This window comes from Azolla caroliniana, unplaced genomic scaffold (assembly GCF_043228905.1).
Source record: "Azolla caroliniana isolate FFs.n. ecotype wild unplaced genomic scaffold, voAzoCaro1.0.p SCAF_2, whole genome shotgun sequence".
Taxonomy (NCBI): domain Eukaryota; kingdom Viridiplantae; phylum Streptophyta; class Polypodiopsida; order Salviniales; family Salviniaceae; genus Azolla; species Azolla caroliniana.
The window spans coordinates 3807283-3826843 of record NW_028230437.1 but is presented as its reverse complement, the minus strand read 5'-3'; the positions used below and the strand labels follow the sequence as shown (position 1 = coordinate 3826843).

Sequence of the window (19561 nt, the reverse complement as noted above, 5' to 3'; positions counted from 1 at the left end):
GCTTCTCCAATGTGCTTATTCATCTTATGCCTAGGGCCCACGTAAATTCACCTATCATTGATTCTTGTAGTGGTTAGTGACATTCTCAATGCACCTAAAGTTATATTTGATATAATGGATTATGCTTCTTGAATGTACTTATTCCTCTCAAGCTTAGAGGAGCACCTACATTCACCTGTCATTGATTCGTGTGTGGCTAGTCCTCGATATGCTTTCGCTACTTTTTTTCATAAGTGCATCTACAAACTAATGTGTGCCCCTCTCCCTATATTCCCTTGTGTTTGCGTTTGTTGGGCATTTGTGCCTTGACTATTTAAGGCTTGTTTCTATTGTACCACATTCTTCTTGCACACGTCATGACTCACAAGTCATGAGGTTCTACCAATTAACACCCCTTCTTTGGAGAGTAATAGAGATTGGACATATATCTTCATATTCTTTTGCAACGAATAACAAGGCAATAATTGAATAAAAATGAAAAGTCAATGTTTTTAAAGTACATAGTGAAATGTAAGAAGAGTTTGTGTTCCTCCTTCCAACGTATTTCCCAACCATTTTTAAAATTAGAGGAAAGAGAAGAGTGATAACAAAATACAATGGTGCAAATTTTGAGGAGATACATCATAATATATAAAGTACTCTCAAAAAACCAATAAGATGCTATGGAGGAAGGTTGTTGCTTACCTTGAATAATATTGTTTCGTTCTTGTTGGCTATCATATGCAATGTGAAACTTTTGATTTTCTCATCAAGGAGGCATGCATTCATGGTTTTAAAAGATTGTAAGGCATGTTAGATTGCCAAGTGTATCATCAATATGTTTCATTCATTATCTAAAAAGGGCTCGCGGTTCGTGCTTACATCAAAAGACTAACCCAATGAATCATGCACAAAAAAGTTATGCAATCATATATCGACAGTTTGCCGATTATTCAAATTTCATATAATGTATTATAAAACTTTATTAACATTGATTGAACACCTATGTATTTATTCAACTTTACCTTATTCATTAGTCTTGGACACAATAACAAAGTTTTCGATAACATTAGATGTCAATGCGCAACAACAAAGTTCACTACAGTATTAACTTTTAAGTAAGTTTTGCATCATACGATTAAGAAGGGTATAACAAATATTCTTAAGTACTATATGAAGTGTTAAGACCAATATTTTTTTCGAAGCAAGTTAGGATTTATGTGTCGATGTGATATTGGTCAAAGTTAAATTCTCAAGATGTTCAACGAGAAACCCATTAATCTTCTAAAAAATATTATGATACCATGATCGTTGAAATGAAAAAGGGGAAATTTGTCTCTCTCTTCCCCTCCTTGTTTGGCATGTTTCATATGTCCTGAAATCATACACCCCTACATGTCATTAATGACTCGAGCATTATCAGAAGCTCACAACTCACAAATAATGGCAAACACAAATTTCTCTTCAATATCAAATGATGATCACGCAACACGACCCTTAGCTCTTGTAAAGTAATTAAGTGGAGATGCGAAAATGGCTGGTTGAAGAGGTTCGAAAACGAGGAGAGACTTGCCTGGCCCATTTCCTTTCCAACAATGATTTCATGACACATCACCCATGGCCTCTTGTTTCTAGTTACTTAATTTGGAAGGCTAAGCAACACGATGGATAATGGATAGGAAGGAAAGCACCCCACACATTCTTTTGGCCACGAGTTCATGCCACATGACTGAGGAATCTTGTTTTAGTTATACAGTCCAAAAGCCTCAACAAGAAGGAATCTATCTCCACACATTCTTCAAACAACTGAATTTGTGACACATCCGAATGGAATCTTGTTTCAATTATCTACTTTGAAGGCTTATGCAACACTATTGAATCAGTCTCGTAGATCCTACAAACCAATGAGTCCATGCTACATCCACATGGGAACTTGTTTCAGTTATTTGGTTCAGAAGGATGTGGATGTGGAATTGCATTTCAGACGGTTTGGTCCGAAAGGCTAATTGACACATGGCAAATATATAGACAGACAGACACGAAGGAAGGGGCGATCCGGCACGTTCAATTTACGGCCGATGATTCAATTCACATAGGGATAAATGAATTGTATTGCGAGGCAGAGGCGAAGTCAAGGCAAGTGAGCAAGTGGCGCAGGTGAAGGGGTGGGGAGAGACCTAAACCCTAAACCTTCTAATGAGGCGAGGCACCCAAAAGAAAGCACAAGCAAAAAGGCACTCTTAAATTACTACTTGCATCAAACATACATACATGTAATGAAATGTTATACACACACACATGTCACAAATAGGAAGCCCATAAGAAAAGTGTTAGGTACATACATACACAATGCACACATACATACATACATACATACATACACACATACACACATACACACATACACACATACACACATACAAACACACATACATACATACATACATACATACATACACACATACATACATACATACATACATACACACATACATACATACATACATACATACATACACACACACATACATACACACATACACACATACACACATACATACACACACACACACACACACACACACACATACACACACACACACACATACATACATAGCACAAAAGTCAAGTGCTATGTATAAGGCTCTCTCAAATTACTGCTTGCATCAAACATACATACATGTACTATGTACATAATGAAATGTTATGGCATACATACACATGCCACAAATAGGAAGCCCATAAGTCAAGCGTTATGTATTCTAATTCTATACATATATCAATATGTGTGTGTGCGTGAGATGAGCGGTGACGTGGACTAAAGTGCTGACACGTCACCTGCTGACTCATCATGTCTGAGTGTCCTCCCCTCCCCCCCCAAAACAGAAAAAAAAGAAAACACTTTGCCCTGTTTTGCTTAATGCAAATTGGATTAGCAGAAGCCTTTAATCCTTTTTCTTTTTCTTTTTTTGGCCCTTCCTCTAATCATAAAAGTTCTCTCTCTCTCTTCAATTTCGGTTTAATCTCCCTCTAATCTGACTTGGGTCACCTCTTAATCCACTTCTAATCACATGCTTAAGGCCTCCTCCGATTAATGTCCCTCTAAGGCCTCCTCCGATTAATGTCCCTCTAATCCCACTTCCTTCCTTTAATCATCATTTTCTTCCTTAAATCCCATTCCCAAGGCCTCCAAAACACTCCCCAATCTTCCTCTAATCCCACTTTGATCCTGCTTAATCCCCCTCCAAACCTCCTTAATCTCCCTCCAACGTCACTTTTGATCCTTCCTTAATCCATTCCAAACACCCTTAAATCTCTCCTTTAACCCCATTGAAACTCCCTTAATACACTTCATATTCTCATTAATCCTCCATCCTCTTCTTTCATCCCATGCTTAAGCTCTCCAACCAAAATCGTGCTTAATCTCCCTGTAATCCTATTTTGATCCTCCCTTAATCCACCTCCAAATCTCCTTAATCATATGCTTAACCTCCCTCCAATCTCACCCAAACCTTAATCATATGCCTAATGTCCCTCTAATCCAACTTCCAAAACCGTAATCATATGCTTAAGCTCCCTCTTGGATCCTCCTTGATCCAGCTCCAAGTGTCATTAATCCTACTTTGATCTTCCTTAATGATCTTGCCACTTTAAAATCTCTTCTCGAACTTCTCCTTAACCCTAAACCTAACGCTAATCCTAACCCTAAATTTTGTCATAAGCCATGACCTATCTTTTTAAGCCCATTTTCTCACCATGTAGGGAAGATTTTATCACCATCGATAACAAACCTGTATATAATCCCAAGGGATCTTCATTTAATTTTGAGCTTCCATGGACTACTTCTAAATCTAGAGTTGTTTTGACTTCCTCATTTTCTTATTCTTCACCTGCATCTTCTTGCGAATCGAGGGATTTATCATCATCGTCTTCTTCTTATTTCAAATCTAGGGTTCCACGATCTTCCCTCTCTTGTTCCTCTTGCAAATGTGGGGCTCCTTGTTCTGATTGCAAATCTAGGGTTTCATCACCACCACCATCTTATTCTTATTGCAAATCTAGGGTTGCATCAATATCATCTTGTTATTGTAACCCTAGGGTTTCATCAGCAGATTCATCATTCAAATGCAGGGTTTCGTCGTTATCACCATCATCATTCAAATACAGGGTTTCATCATCATCATCAGCATCATCATTCAAAAGCAGGGTTCCATCATTATCACCATCATCATTCAAATACAGGGTTTCATCATCATCATCATCATCATCATCTTCTTCTTACAATGGAGTGGAAGAGACATCTCTAAATTTGGGATGGTTTCCGCTATCGAGACGAGAGGCGGAGATTGTGGGAAGGGCAGCAAGCACCATCATCTTTGCAGTGGCCAACAAGATCCTCTACAAGATGGCCCTTGTTCCCCTCAGAGAATACCCTTTCTTGCTTGCCCTCATCACCACTTTCGGGTAAGAAAATCAACCTAACATTATAAAATTTCATCATTCTATAAGCATCACCATCGCAAATTGATCTCGATCTTTGTCAATGTCAATCATCATTTTCTATTCTCTCTTTTTTTTCTGCAGAATGTCTGAGCAAACATTGATTACTCTTATTGTTACTATTGCCCATAGATGTCTTCCATTGAATCACATGTGTACAGCTATGGCGATTAATATTTAGGATTCAGGAATACCCCCCCTTTTGATCCATATGTTATGAGCTATAATGACTCGCTCTTTTTTTTTCTTTTTATCCTAGTAAATTTGTATTGTCTTAGGTTTGAGTACCATTACCTATGGTCAAACTATACCCATTATTATTTCTCTGTCCAAACCGCATGACTTACTCTCATTGGGAACCATATATAACTGAATGAATCTTCTCTGTTTGAGCTGTAATGGGATGCCTCAGCCATGACTTGACTTACTCTCATTGGGAACCATATATGAATCTCCTCTGTTTAGAGTTGTAATGATCACTATTGCTCTCCATCCATATGTATAAACTACTGTTTCAGCTCAAATACTGTCTCTTAGGATGATATCGAATATGTGTTAGCTATTTGATGATGATTATTCCTCTTGTTCTAAATCATATGTATCATCCATCACATGAGTTATTGTAATGGAGTCCCTTCACCAATGGCAAATGATTAGAACCATATGTATTATCTACCATATCATTATATGGAAAAATATAACCTTTTTGCCCTCTTTGAACAATGTTTATGTGAGGTATATAAAACAGAGTCTTTCGCCAAGGATATGACATAACATTATGAGCTTTTGTAGCTATTGAGATTTGCCTCCAGAAGCTCATAATGTTGAGTTTGCTGACACGACGGAAGCGCTGGGCCAATTATTGTCACCTTAGTTGTGAACATACAAGTAACCATCTAGTACATTAATGGAGCTAATCACCAAGAAACTACGGAAAGCTCTGTAAAGAGAACCAGAGAAAGAGAATGCACAATGGGATAGCTAGTAGACCAATCATGCATCATACAAACCCATAATTGGGGTGTTGATTACAGGTAAAAGGAACTATCTTCGGCCATATGTAAGGCAGCCCTTTCACATACCAATAAACCTGAGGTCTATGATCAAACCATAGGCATCCAGGCTCTCACTAACTTAAACTCTGAATTTGGCCAATTGGGATGCAAATTCTGGCCAATGGGCTTATCTCTGATCCAATTCATGCCCATCTATCCTAGGTCGATGCATATGATGGAAACAGCCAAGCCACGGCATTGGTCAATGGGATATGGTGTGGAGCCATAATTTTTCTCAAGATTCTTAATTTGATACGAAGCTTATTCTTTTGATGGTGCTTGTAATATTTGTTGTGCTTTAGGTATACCTAGCAATGCTCTTGGTCTATGAGGCATGCAGTAATAAATGTGGTCGAGATCAATCCGTTGATAAGAGCGCGAACATTTTCATTTTAAAAATCTTCTTTTCTATTGCTTGTTAGGTATGTGTTGGTATACTTCTCCATTCTATGCATGCGCTATCAGGCGGGGATAGTAACTGACGAAATGCTCGAGATTCCAAAATATTATTTTATTCTATCAGGTGCCCTTGAAGCATGTGGTGTTGCTGCAGGAATGGCAGCTGCTGGTATGTATGTCTGTAATGTATGCATAAATGTATGTGGATGTCTTCTTTGTTGAGGGTATGGGTCATATAATGTCACCCATACATACTATGTATATGTGAATGTGCTAACATAAAGTATATACTTGATGATTTTTTGGCATGGTTTTCAAACAAGCAGCAGTCCTTCCAGGCCCAACCATATCTATTTTGTTACAGGTAATGTCTTCTACCATATTGCATGGCTTCTATTGATATGTTCAATGATTCAAGGTTTATGTAATTATCATATAATTGCATTGATATGTGATGATTGAAGGGAAGGTTTATGGAATTAGCATATGGCTATGCTCAGTGATTGAAGGTTTATGCAATTATTGTACGGTGTATATGGATATGTTTTTTTTAACGATTGGATTCTTTATGTGTATATGGATGTTGAAGACATTTCTAGTATGGCAATTGCTTCTTTCTATGGTGTTCTTGAAGAGGCAATTTTCCTTGGGTCAAATTGCTGGATGCATTATGGTTCTTGTCGGCGTGACTGTTGCTCTTTCCGGGTAACAAACTCTTTTGCATCTTAACTGTTATTTTTCCATTGATGTTGCCATGAAGTAGCATGAACCAAAGAAACTGCTTGTGCATGGTGCTAGAGTTGGATCAATACCGCCCACCACATGACATATATACATGTATATGTATACACATGCATATCTAATGTGTGTATATACATGCATATATATATATATATATATATATATATATATATGCATGTATATGTGTACATATTTACATACTAGGTTTATGTTATAGCAAATCCTAATTCTTGAGTGGTGTTTTCTTATTGCATTATGTGCACAGGAGTGGCATTGAATTAAGCTTTTCTGGAGGGGGTCATCAGATGGCTCTTTTCTGGCCATTGCTTATGATTGTCTCATGTGCTTTTCAAGCTAGTTCAACTATTGTCAAGGTATCTTCAGGTTACTTTGTTGATCCCAAAATAAATAAGAAAAAAAATCAATAATGATCATATAACACATGAAGATTTTGTTTGAAAAGTTATTGTGGGTGAGAGGCTGAGACCTTTATTTTAACCTAGTCGTTCCTCGGTTTTTTTTTCCGTCTAAAGCTTTTTAATGGTGACAGGAGTTTGTGTTCCGGAATGCTTGCAAGAACTTGAAGGTTTCAATATATTTTCCTCATTGTTTGTTTACAACTTACTTCTCTAAGAAACTGTGTTTGAGCTACATTGTTTTTTGTTTTTGGCTGTAGGGTGGTTCAATTGATATCTTTGTCGTGAATTCATTCGGTTCGGCATTTCAGGTATGTCGTATAAAAGAAAAAAAGAGCATTATTTCTAGAGATTCATGAGTAAAAAAAGTAAAACAAAAAGTACTTACAATCTAGAAAACCAGAAAACCACCAGGGATCTATTTGCTGAAGTGAGATTATTGTATTTGTCTGATCTATACATGGCAGGCAATGTTTGTTGTTTTGATGCTACCATTTCTATCACATTTGCGGGGTATCCCTTTCGGCCAGTTACCTACATACATGAAGGATGGGGCTGGTTGTCTATTTAACATTGGGTCTGTGAGAACAGGTAAAGTCATCCATATCCAATCATCCACACATGCATATACATATGATGCATACCCATACCCATCCACATATGTACATGTAAATTTCTAGTCATCCATATCCAATCATCCACACATGCATATACACATGATACATACTCATGCCCATCCATATATGTATATCTAAATTTCTAGTCATTCATATATAATCATCCACACATGCATATATGTACACATGATACATACCCATACCCGTACCCATCCACATATGTACATGTAAATTTCTAGTCATCCATATCCAATCATCCACACATGCATATACACATGATACATGCCCATACCCATCCACATGTGTTGTACATGTAAATTTCTCATCCACACATGCATATACACATGATACATACCCATACCCATCCACATATGTACATGTAAATTTATTTATTTATTTGTATTAAAATTTGGTGTGTTTTCCAGAATGTTCCGGGGCAATGCCGCTGGTTTTCGGTTTTGTTGTAGTTAACCTAGCATTCAATATTTCTCTCCTCTCTCTTTTGAAGATGTCATCGGCTGTCGTTTCCTCGTTATGCTCCACGGTTGCAGGTTAATACTTGTCAATTCTTCTCTCTCTATATATATCCGTTCCCGAATGAGTAGTAAAAATAGCTTTTCAATGTTTTTTATATCGACAATATAACATGGAATTTGAATTCCTTCCTTTTTGTTTTGGGTTGTGGGTGAAATCCAGTGCCGATCACGATATTCATGTTCACTCTCCCCCTTCCATACATTGGAGCATCGGCTTCACTACACCCGAGGTTTGTGGTCGGCACTATCATACTACTTAGTGGCCTTGCTTTCTATAACTACTATGCTTGTTTCAAGCCCAAATTGAAGGATAGTTGTGACAATGTTTACGATCCCGAGCTTTTCCACCAAGAGAAGTAGGTTTTTAATTATTCACTCTCCCCTTGCTCCCCCCTATATTTGCATGGTAAGAAATCCATGTGAACGACAACAAAGGTTTATGTTCAATACATTCATTTCCCCCCGTATAAGAGGGTCGAGTTTCCCAAATAAAGCCATCTTCTTGAGGGAGAGAGAGAGAGAGAGAGAGGAGGCACCCAGTATGCCTAGAGCTCACATGTACCAAGTAACTTGATCCATGGAGAGCTTTGTATAAATCGAATTCCGTCATAACATACAAATATGTTCATTGAGATATTTTATTATATTTATGAATATCTACACCTTGATTGATTATTTCTCGAATGAGTAATCGTTGGCAAGAGCATGTTGGATCTCAAGCATTAGACCACCTAAGAAATAGTGTTTTGCTACAATCTTTGGCAAATTGTTTTGAGATTTTGTACGCGTGTAAGGTGTGTTGGATTCATAGAGTGAAATTCACTTGCATTATGTTGTCTCAAAATTTCTCCTCTTTTTCAAGTGTTGGACTTTTTAAGGTCATTAATCTTTCTTGTTCGCACTGCTTGGTTACCATATCTACGCCAATTTTTTGTATGCCAATTTACGATGTATTTGCCTTGGCCTAATGGTTGAGGCATTGATTTCGTGTATTCTTTTGCAAATTTAATGTCAATGTTGATGTGATTTTGTACAATGGTTTGTTATTGATCAATGGAATGATACCATGTAAGTAAGAGATTAATAACAAAGATTTGAGCAATGGTCAATGAACAAAAATGATGGGAAGCCAAGCAAGATTTTTCATGTTGAATAATAAATTGCACAATAGAATTTTTTCATAGGAAAACATTGAACACAAAAACGAATAAGCACTTCAATGTTCTATGAAAACCAACTAAATGACAAGGAGCAATAAATATTTCTACTTGGGATATCATGACTACGGTAGAGCCTCGCCACCCATCTCAAATGGTTTTGTGTGGTTCCTTGCCCCTTGAGGTGCTAGAATGTCAAGTTGTGAAAGAATAGCATGGAAGAGTGAGTATAATGTATTTGTTCTTATGTTATCAGGCTATGGTCTAGTTTGAAAGGCACCCCAATGTAAGGGGCGTGGGATTCATGTCAATCTGGCAAGGTAAAAGACAGTTGCTTTGAAAAACAATGATACTTGGATATCAGCAAAAAGAGAAAGTTACAGAATTATGACAAATTACAATTACCCCTTTTGTAGTCCATAAGCATGTGTACCATGGAAACAAAAATATCGCAACTTGGCATAACATTTCAACCATTTGCGGAAAATGAATGTCCTTATGTACATGGAATATTTGTGACTCTTTGTTTTTCACGTGCGCATTATCTAATTTTATTGTGCATTGCTTTGAACCAAATTTACTAGAATATTTTACACCGGACACATCATTACCTTTCAAATATGACATTGTATCATGGAAAATGAATGTTCTTAATGAACATAACAAAATCGTGACTTTTGTTTTCCATGTGCATATGTTAGAGTGCATGGCCTCGACTAAGATTTTGAAAATATTTGATGCCAACAACATCAAACAAATCGCCCAATGCTTCAGTCCATAACACTAGCTTCACCACTTTCAACATCATGTTTGCTAATTTAAAATTCAAGAGGTCAATAAACATAACCACATACACAATTTGGTTGAATATAATTTACGTAAGAATTGGTTTAAGGTTTAACCTTTGGCCATTATGGATTCAATGTTAGAGTGGAGTTTATGACAACCATATATTATGGGATATCTGATAAAACAATCCAATGTGCTACAACAAGTATTGTGATTATTATCCTACATTATTATGTTTGCACCCCACTTTCCTATTGCATATCCTTTAGCCTAATTGTTAAACACCCCCCCACATAGAGACACAAGGTCAATCAATGTTGGTGCCATGTTGTACTTCCAAATTATTCGGTATTAGCTCTCTTTAATATTGATAGTAGGACAATATTGAGTTGCTTAATTTTGATGGCCAATTATACTTTTCCTCAAATTTTAGTTCTGATAAAAACAATGTAAAAGATAGGTAATTTGTTGTGATTGGGCATATTACTCATGCTTTTGATCAAAATTAAATTATTTTGACAGTGACTCATCCATATGCACGTACACACAGAGAGGGATCTCCTCGTTTATAATGTGATGACTTTCATATTACAAGACTTGATAAAACATGGTCCATAATGTTAGAATTGCATCATTGTAGTATACAATTTGAAGACTTTAATTAACGTTTCTTGGAATATATGATATGTTCAATTCCTTCAATAAAGAAATGCATGTACCTCGAACTTCATTTAACGTTTTCTAAAAGAAAAAAGACTACTAATGCTTTACTTTCCATTGTAGCTCAATCATCTTGTCCTTTGTGCGACGATGAGAAGCTATTTGTGGAAAGCGACACTCATAAAGAAAGAAGAATCGTTTAGAGGTCTTAAAATAATTGGTCAAAGTGTTTTGCCTTTATCGTCCTTTTATTACGAAATCTTGAAAAGCTACATGTAAATGTAGTTTATTAAGGGCCATTGCCCCTTGATGTCTTGGATGTGAACTCGTTAATATGTAGGAAAAGTCGTGATGTGACTACAAAGGTGTTTACAATATAAAGCATGCTTCTTTAAACACATGTTTTGTAGTCAAATGCATCATCATTCAAAATGAATTATGAAGGATAGATTCAAATCAACAAAGTAAAATAGGTTTTCATTAAAACTTAGCAATGTATACCAACATATATTAGACAAGGTTTAGGTGAAATAAAAGGAAGGTGGAAAAAAGGAACACAACCCTTAAAGAATGTTCAATAGGTTGTGTGTAACAGAAACTATGTTAGACTAACCACGAGCCACATTGAACAACGTAAGCATTTCGATTGGAATTGTATCCCATGTGCTTTATAACTTCATAATGAGCCATCATCATCTTGAATGACAATAATCTTTCCGAGATAATGGATGATCTTCCCAAAATAACAACATTTCATTTGTCTTCCTTTTTATTTGTATTATAGGGAATTTTTGGATGATTCTTAAATGTTACTTTCGTTGTTTTGTAGGTATTTAAAATTTGCTCCTAGATTTCTTCAAGGAGAAAGCGCTTTTCGCTTGCCCAACTTCGTCATGTTTTCTATTGATGATGAGGATGTTTGTTGGTGGTGATTGTCGATGGACTATTACTTATAGAGTCTATAGACTATGACGTGGTTGGTGACATCTATACACCTATTAAGTTATGTAACATAGTAAACCTCACACTAGAAACATCAATACCTTCTTGAACTACAATTCAAACTCTTCAAGCAAGAGTGTGTAGTGTAATGTTCCTGTGTGAGTACTTAGCACAAAACCAATTTGAGATTAAAGATAGACATGTTTATCTCAATTATAACTTAACATACCTAAATAATGTGGCAAATTGCAATAACGACAAGCTAATTGTGTCACAAAAATTTGTGGACCAACCGAACCCAAAGTTGCATTATTCATTGTGGATCATAGCCAAGGTTTGTAAAATATTGGATGTTGATTCAAAAGATGATTATTTTTCGTATCAACAATAAATTAGGGACATCTTTAGTGATGTAATATGTGAATGAATAGTTGTATTATTTTGATATGGATCTAAGACTTACGTTCATAAATCATTAGATGTGACATTTAATCATTGCTTCTTTACACATCCAAGTGAGTGATGGAAATGACTTACGAAACCCTCACCTTTTCACTTTGTCTTCATATACTTAATCGTTGTGTTATTCAAATTATGTTTTATATAACTTTAAGGGAAAAGTACCAGGATACCCTTGGAAGTTCGTCTATTTACCAGAATGCCCTTGGAAGTTCCAAATTTACCAAACTACCCCTATGTCCAAAAAAATACACTTTATAAAGTAATTATACACTCAAATCTTTGGTAAATAGGGCTAGTTCGGGTCCATTTCTTCCATCTTTGGTAAATAGGGCTTGTAGATTTGACCGTATAATTACTTTATAAAGTATAATTTTTTGGACATAGGGGTAGTTTGGTAAATTTGGAACTTCCAAGGGCATTCTGGTAAATAGACAAACTTCCAGGGGTATCCTGGTACTTTTCCCTAACTTTAAAGCAATGATTTGTTTATTGGTTGTCTATGGCAATATTGAGATAAGAAATAAACTTACTTATGTGTTTAAATTAGTTTCTCTATTTAAAACATGGTTCAATCTATGTTGAATTTATGCTTGATTTATTAGGTATTTATTTTGTCGTTCACAAGAGAGGTAATGAACCAAATAAAATATTTCATTGAAACCATGAATGTTTGTCCATTGAAGACACCCATAATAGATTATTCCCATGGAGAAGACTCCAAATATATGATGACCTTGACTTTACAATATCTTCCTCTTACTTATCTCACTATGGTGTAGTGCCAAACGTTATGGTTTTCTTATTCTCTCGCTTGCTTACATAGCTAAGAAATATTGTTCTTCAAATAGGTTTGTGCTTATAGGAATCCATTTCTTGTGCGAGTAGATGTATAACAACATTTATTTAAGAGAGAGAGAGAGAGAGAGAGAGAGAGAGAGAGAGAGAGAGAGCATAAGGTATACAAAAAACTTGAAAAACTGTATTAACAAGAATGAACAACCAACAGTTACAAAAAAGAGGAGAAGGTGCTTATGTAGTCAACTTCTCTCTATATTCTCTCACTACAACCACCTATTGGGAAAGAGGTGGAGCCTAAACTACCTACTAACTATGACATGTCATAGGACTAACTTCTATGAAACATTACTTATTATACAAAGTGGTGTCTGTTCACACACTTAGATGCTCCTAAGGTGTGTTCCCACGCTAGGGAAGTTGAGTTTGATTCTCAACACGCCCCTTCGAATACAACTTCCAATCGTTGGAAAGTGGGCTTGATCTTGGTTGCTATTTGGGTTTGTGTTCGGTTTAAATAACCATTTCACTTTGTTTGCTTTGTTCATTCAGCTCTATCCAACTCCGTATTTGGCGGCTCACTCCCTCTCAAGCTCAGTTGGTTGGCGGTCGAGAGTCCCAGGTTTGTCGTGAACTACCGCAACTTGTCGGCTCCCATGGCCTTTGTGAAGATGTCGTCCATCTATATGTTCGTACTGATGTGTTGCAGGTCGGCATCTCCAGCCAAGACACATTCTCGGATGAAGTGATAATTCACCTCGATGTGCTTAGTTCGAACGTGAAAAACCGGGTTGTGAGCCATGTGGATATTGCTCAAGTTATCGTAATAGAGGAGGATTGGATCTTTGATGGAAGTGTTCAGATCCTTGAGAATCCTCTTGAGCCATACGACTTCACATGTGACCACGGCTGCGCCCCTATATTCAACTTCTGTGCTCGACAATGTGTCTGTCAGCTGTTTTTTGCCACTCCATGATATGGCTTTGTTGCTGATGGAGAAGACGAATTCAGAAGTCGATCATCTGTCGGCCTTGTAGCCGGCCTAGTCGACATTTGTGTACCCTTCAAGTTGAATTGGTGTGGCCAATTTGTAGAGGATGTCGTAATCCATCGTCCCACTTATATACCTTAGTACTCGCTTAACACAATCCAAATGGATATTGTGAGGTGTCTGCATGAATTGGCTAAGGAGGACGACTGGATAATTGAAGTTGGGTCGAGTAATGGTGAGGTAGATCAAACTTTTGACTAGTTAACGATAGTGAGTCGTCACACACTCTTCTGTGCCAGAGTCAACATCTTGCTTTAGGTTTTGATTGAGAGGGGTTGCGACAGATTTGCACTCAGTCATCCCCCATTCATCGTGAACTTATACAATAAGATGAGGATGTAGTGTCATTGGGAGATCAAAATCCCAGTTGGGGTCCGAATTACTTCTATACCTAGAAAGTAATGGAGCTCCTTCATATCTTGCATTTCGAATCGACTAGAGAGAAGCTTCTTGATTCTCCACCGATCACCAAGTTGTCGATGTATATAATGATCAATAGGTGTCCTCTGGAGTCGCTCTGGATGAACAGGGAGTTGTCGGACTTGGACATTTTGAAGCCGATTTGGTGAAGATATTGGGTTATTTTTTAGTGTCATGCTCTGGGTGCCTGCTTGAGGTTGTAGAGAGGCTTTTTGAGTCGGTAAACCGCTTGTGGGTGTATTCTTGACTTGAAGCCAGGAGGTTGTACCATGTACACCTCCTCATCCAATTCACCTTGAAGGAAGGCATTATTTACATCCATTTGATGGAGGTGCCACCCTTTGGTTGTTGCAAGCGTGATAACGGTCCGAATGGTCATCATTTTTGCCACCGGGGCAAAGGTCTATTCATAATCGACCCCGTGTGTTTGTGCGTACCCTTTCGCGACTAGCCGGGCCTTATACCGATTGATGGTGTCGTGAATGTTGTGCTTCACCTTGTATATCCACCGGTAACCAATTACCTTTTGATGGGGTGAAGAAGGAACAAGATCCCAGATGTTGTTCTTGTTGAGGGCTTGAATTTCTTCATTCATCGCCTCCACCTATTGTGGATCCTTAGCAGCTTTAGCAAAGTTTTCTGGCTCACGAACTGATGCCACGTTCATCATAAAGGCATAGTGGTATGCTATATAGTCGTTGTCTCCAAATCAACTGACAAACTTCTTTTCTCGGGTGGAGCGATGGAGTTTCTCATTTGCCGTTGCAATGGCTTTCTTCGCTCCAATTGTTCGCATATAGGCATATCAAAGCCACCGCACGCACTATTGAGTGAGTGAGTCAATTCGTTGCCGTCAGATTGATCATCTTCATATTCTGGCATTTTGGCCTTGATTTTGTCCAATCTCGGACTTGGCCATCATATGCTTTGATCACTTGGAGGCTCTTGAGGTCCACTCAACCTGGTCGTAATTGGACTTTCTTGTAATGTATGCCTCAATTGATAGTCCTCTTCTATCTCATGATCGACCGAGATTGGTTCGAATGGAGTCGGCTCTAGTTTGTACCATGATGCCGATTTGTCGAATACAACGTCTCGACTCACTCGAACTTTTTGGGTAGAGGGGTTATAACACTTATACCCTTTTTGTTTGAGTGAGTACCCTACGAGGCGACATTTCTCCGACTTGGGATCTAGCTTTTGTCACTTGTCATCGAGAATGTGTACGTATCCAATTGATTTGAATATCTTGACGTGGGATAGGTCCGACTTTCTTCCGTAATACTTCTCACTAGGTGTTACGTCTTGACTCCAGAAGTTGTACACCTGTTCATTAGATAGATGGTAGTGTTTGGTAGGTTCTTTTCGTTCATCATTGCCCAAATCGCCTCTAGTATGTGCCGATTCTTCCGTTCGGCTACACCGTTTTGTTGTGGTGTTACATGTCGGCAAGTGAATTTTTTGCTGAATTCCTTCTTGTCGAAGGTATGCTATGAAGGCGCCAGAGAAATATTTTTTACCTCTGTCCGACCATAGACATCGTGCATGCCAATCAGTTGCCTTTTCGACTTCGTTTTTAAACTTCTGGAAGTGTGTGAGTACTTCACTCTTTTGCTGCATAGAAAAGATCCAAGTGTGCTTGGAGAAGTCATCAATTAATGTGACGTAGTATCGGCAACCACTGAATGTTGTCGTCTGAGCTGGCCCCCATACATTTGAATGTATTACATCTAGGATTCTTTGCTTACGTTCCTCTCTTTCGGGAACGATTGTCGATGTTGCTTGCCTAATTGGCAAGCTTCGCACACTTTGGTAATCTCCTTCTCTATAAAAGTTGGGAGTTCGATAATGACTCCTTTCGTTTGCATGCCTTTGAGCTTGTGGAGATTGATGTGGCTAATTCTTTTGTCATGTCATAGCTCTATGTCGATGTCAGCTTTATGGCCCTTTGTGTACATGGCTGATTTTACCTCATTGACTCGAGGATAAACATTTGGCCTTCCCTTCGACCACGAGTGATGAGTCGGCCTTCCTTTTCAATGAATCAACATTCTTGATTGAATTGGACTTGCATGCCTTGCTCCATGATCTAGCCGACCGAGACCAAATTCTTCGTTATAGTTGGAACATGCAAGACGTTCTTGATGTACGTCTTGTTGCCCTCTTCACCAAACGGGACATTGCCGATATGTTGTATCGGATGCGTGGTGTCATCTCCGGGTCTCTACATAGTTGGGTCGTTCCAGCTCTCTTAGGTCTCGAAACCATTCTCGGTGAGACGTCATATGATTCGAGGTGCTTGAGTTGATAAACCAAACATCTTCAGCATTGGATGTACTAATCGGATAGAAGACCGTCATGGAGTTTGCTTTATGGCACATCATGAACATTTTGTCATGATGATCGTAGTCGGAGTTTGAGGCGAAGTTGGTAAGTTGTTGGCTTGTGAAAGCCGATTTACTTTTCTTCTTTTGACATTTTCCCTCATAGTCGCCGAATTTGCCATGATATCTGCATTGGACGGAGTTGTTTTGTCAGCTTGGTCTAGCATGATGGCTCCCCCTTCTGCTAGACACTCCTCGTGTGTTTTCAACGTCTTGCCAGTAGTAGAAGTTGTGATCATGGGATTGCCTTTGATTGTTTCGGCCTTGGGCAGATTGGCTCCTTCTTACATGGTTGCGCCCTCTTCCTCCATTCGAATTCGAATAGAGCATATGTCCTTCGAATGTATTGCCCTTTGGTTGGATGTGGTTTTCTTAGACCAACAACATCGAATGGAGATTGAAGGAAGGAGGATTTTCCCTTGCGAGGAAGACTATCCTTATTGCACCGAAAGGGGGTCTGAAACTTATTTGCACCATCTCGTTGTCCTCAATGTTGACATTGATCGAGCCAAGGGAATTGCCAAGCTCCTTGATCTTCAAGATGTAGCTCGTGATTAACATGTCCCTTTGTTGAATACTATTCAACTCTCGACGGAGTTGAAGTTTTCGTGTAGTCGTGTTGGCCGCGAAGATCTTTTTGAGGTTCCCCCACGCCTCCTTCGGCATTCTGGCCTCTCAGATATAACTGAGCATGTGATCATGAACGCATGATGCAAGACAATACAACACTTGGCTTGTTGCTTGCTCCCATGTTGGGTATTCATCATGTGTTGGGTTGGGTTGAGATTCTTGTGCTCCTTCAATATAACTCAAATAGTTTTGGCTGACAAGGTATTGGTGCATCTTATATTCCCAAGATGTGAAGTTGTTTTTGTCAAGTTTTTCACTGGGAAGAGAGCTGCCCATCTGAGTGTTCATGATGGTCGACTTGGTTGAAACAAGTTTTCTTCTTCGTCTTCTTCTCTGTGATACGAAATGTGTAGGATTGCTACTACAACGATCGGCCGTTTCTTCATGAACGTTGGCGTATACACAACACATGCGGATGGGCTTAGATCAATCTACCAATCACTTTGATACCATGTAAAGAATTGAGTGTGATTCTGTGTAGCGGAAGAGATATGTGTGTGTGTGTGTGAGAGAGAGAGAGAGAGAGAGAGAGAGAGAGAGAGAGAGAGAGAGAGCAAGGTATGCAGAAAACTAGAAAAACTGTATTAACAAGAATGAACAACCAACAATTACAAAGAAGAGGATAAGGTGCTTATGTAGTCACCTTCTTTCTATATTCTCTCACTATAGCCACCTCTTGGGAAAGAGGTGGAGACTAAACTACCTACTAACTATGTGTCATAGGACTAACTTCTATGACACATTAGTTATAAGGTGTGTTCTCACACTAGGGAACTTGAGTTTGATTCTCAACAAACATAGTTGGATAATAAGCACATATTGGGATGACATTAAGCTAGTTTTTAGATTAAACTTTTCTTTGCTAAGATGATTTTTGCTCACTTTGTTCTTCTCTACTTTGATGTGTAATGTCTATGTTGCAGCATTCTAAGTTGCATTAGACGATGTCGAGCATTTACACTCATGCCACGAGATCAAAATCATCATTTTGATGGAGCATTCCAACATTTCGTAGTACAAGAATGGAAATGTATGATGACACAACGAGCTTTAGTTGTGCATAATAAAAGCAATGTGGGAAACCTCTCGCCTAACATGTTTACCTCGATGAAAAACATTTGTGTAGACAAGCCAAAATGGGGCAAAGAGTAGGGTCAACAAATCTAAGGGGTTTTAACCAACCAATCAAACATCCATACAATGTGAATCACACACCTATGAATGACCTTAATCTCTTTTACATTTTATTTGGGTAATTATCAGAAACCACAATGCCAATTCATTCCATGCCACTCGTAGGTCTAGAATAAGTACGCCCAATCATATTACCTTATATACATAAAGGATGGTTAAGATTTGAAATGACATGCACGCTCCACAGGGAACTTTTAAGAATCTCCTACTAATTGACAAACCAAATTAAAGAAAGAGAAATGTGAATAGATTGGATAGGAGAACTTGAGATCCTCTCGACCAACCTTGACTATGGTCGAGACATATTGTCAGATACTAAGGTGACCCACACCACTAGTGTCTCGAGACTTCCGCCTTCCGATCAAGTTCTTCTGTCCAATCTATTCACTTGTCTTTTACTTTTATTTGATCTATTGCATAGTAAGAGAGTCTAAACAAAAACATTGTATTTAAGTCACGAGAGTCTTAGCTCTGTTCCTTCTATGGTTCCGTGGCTAGTGAGAATGGTTAGGATCTGAGCCTACCACGATCAAAGCTTGTTCATGGGGCCATTTCGAAGGAATAGAGAGAAACTACACTTGTCCTCTTCAACACTAAGCTGGACATATACTTTAGCTCTAGTTAGAGATAAAGGAGAAGTGAGAGTGCCCTTATTGGGCACTTTGTACTCTTACTTTCGTCCAACAAAAACCCACAAAAATCAGAGAGAGGCTAGGAATTGGCGACGGTTCGGCTATGGCTTAACTGGTTTGGCACTGTCCAAACCAAACCGGTTAAGCCTTAACCGGTCTAGTAGTTTTCAAACTTGAACCAAACCGGTTAAGGAAGCTGAAG

General features: G+C 38.3%; 1 protein-coding gene across 1 annotated transcript; it reads left to right on the top strand.

The window, feature by feature from the left end:
- Nucleotides 1-3105: 3105 nt before the first annotated feature.
- Nucleotides 3106-8915, top strand: LOC147867126 (protein CLT2, chloroplastic-like). Its single transcript, XM_087314892.1, has 10 exons — nucleotides 3106-4443; nucleotides 5957-6102; nucleotides 6260-6297; nucleotides 6523-6638; nucleotides 6940-7048; nucleotides 7225-7260; nucleotides 7351-7401; nucleotides 7558-7681; nucleotides 8133-8258; nucleotides 8404-8915. Exons 1-10 carry the CDS (start codon nucleotides 3704-3706, stop codon nucleotides 8601-8603), a joined length of 1686 nt encoding a protein of 561 aa, XP_087171018.1. The 5' UTR covers nucleotides 3106-3703; the 3' UTR covers nucleotides 8604-8915.
- Nucleotides 8916-19561: the final 10646 nt, after the last annotated feature.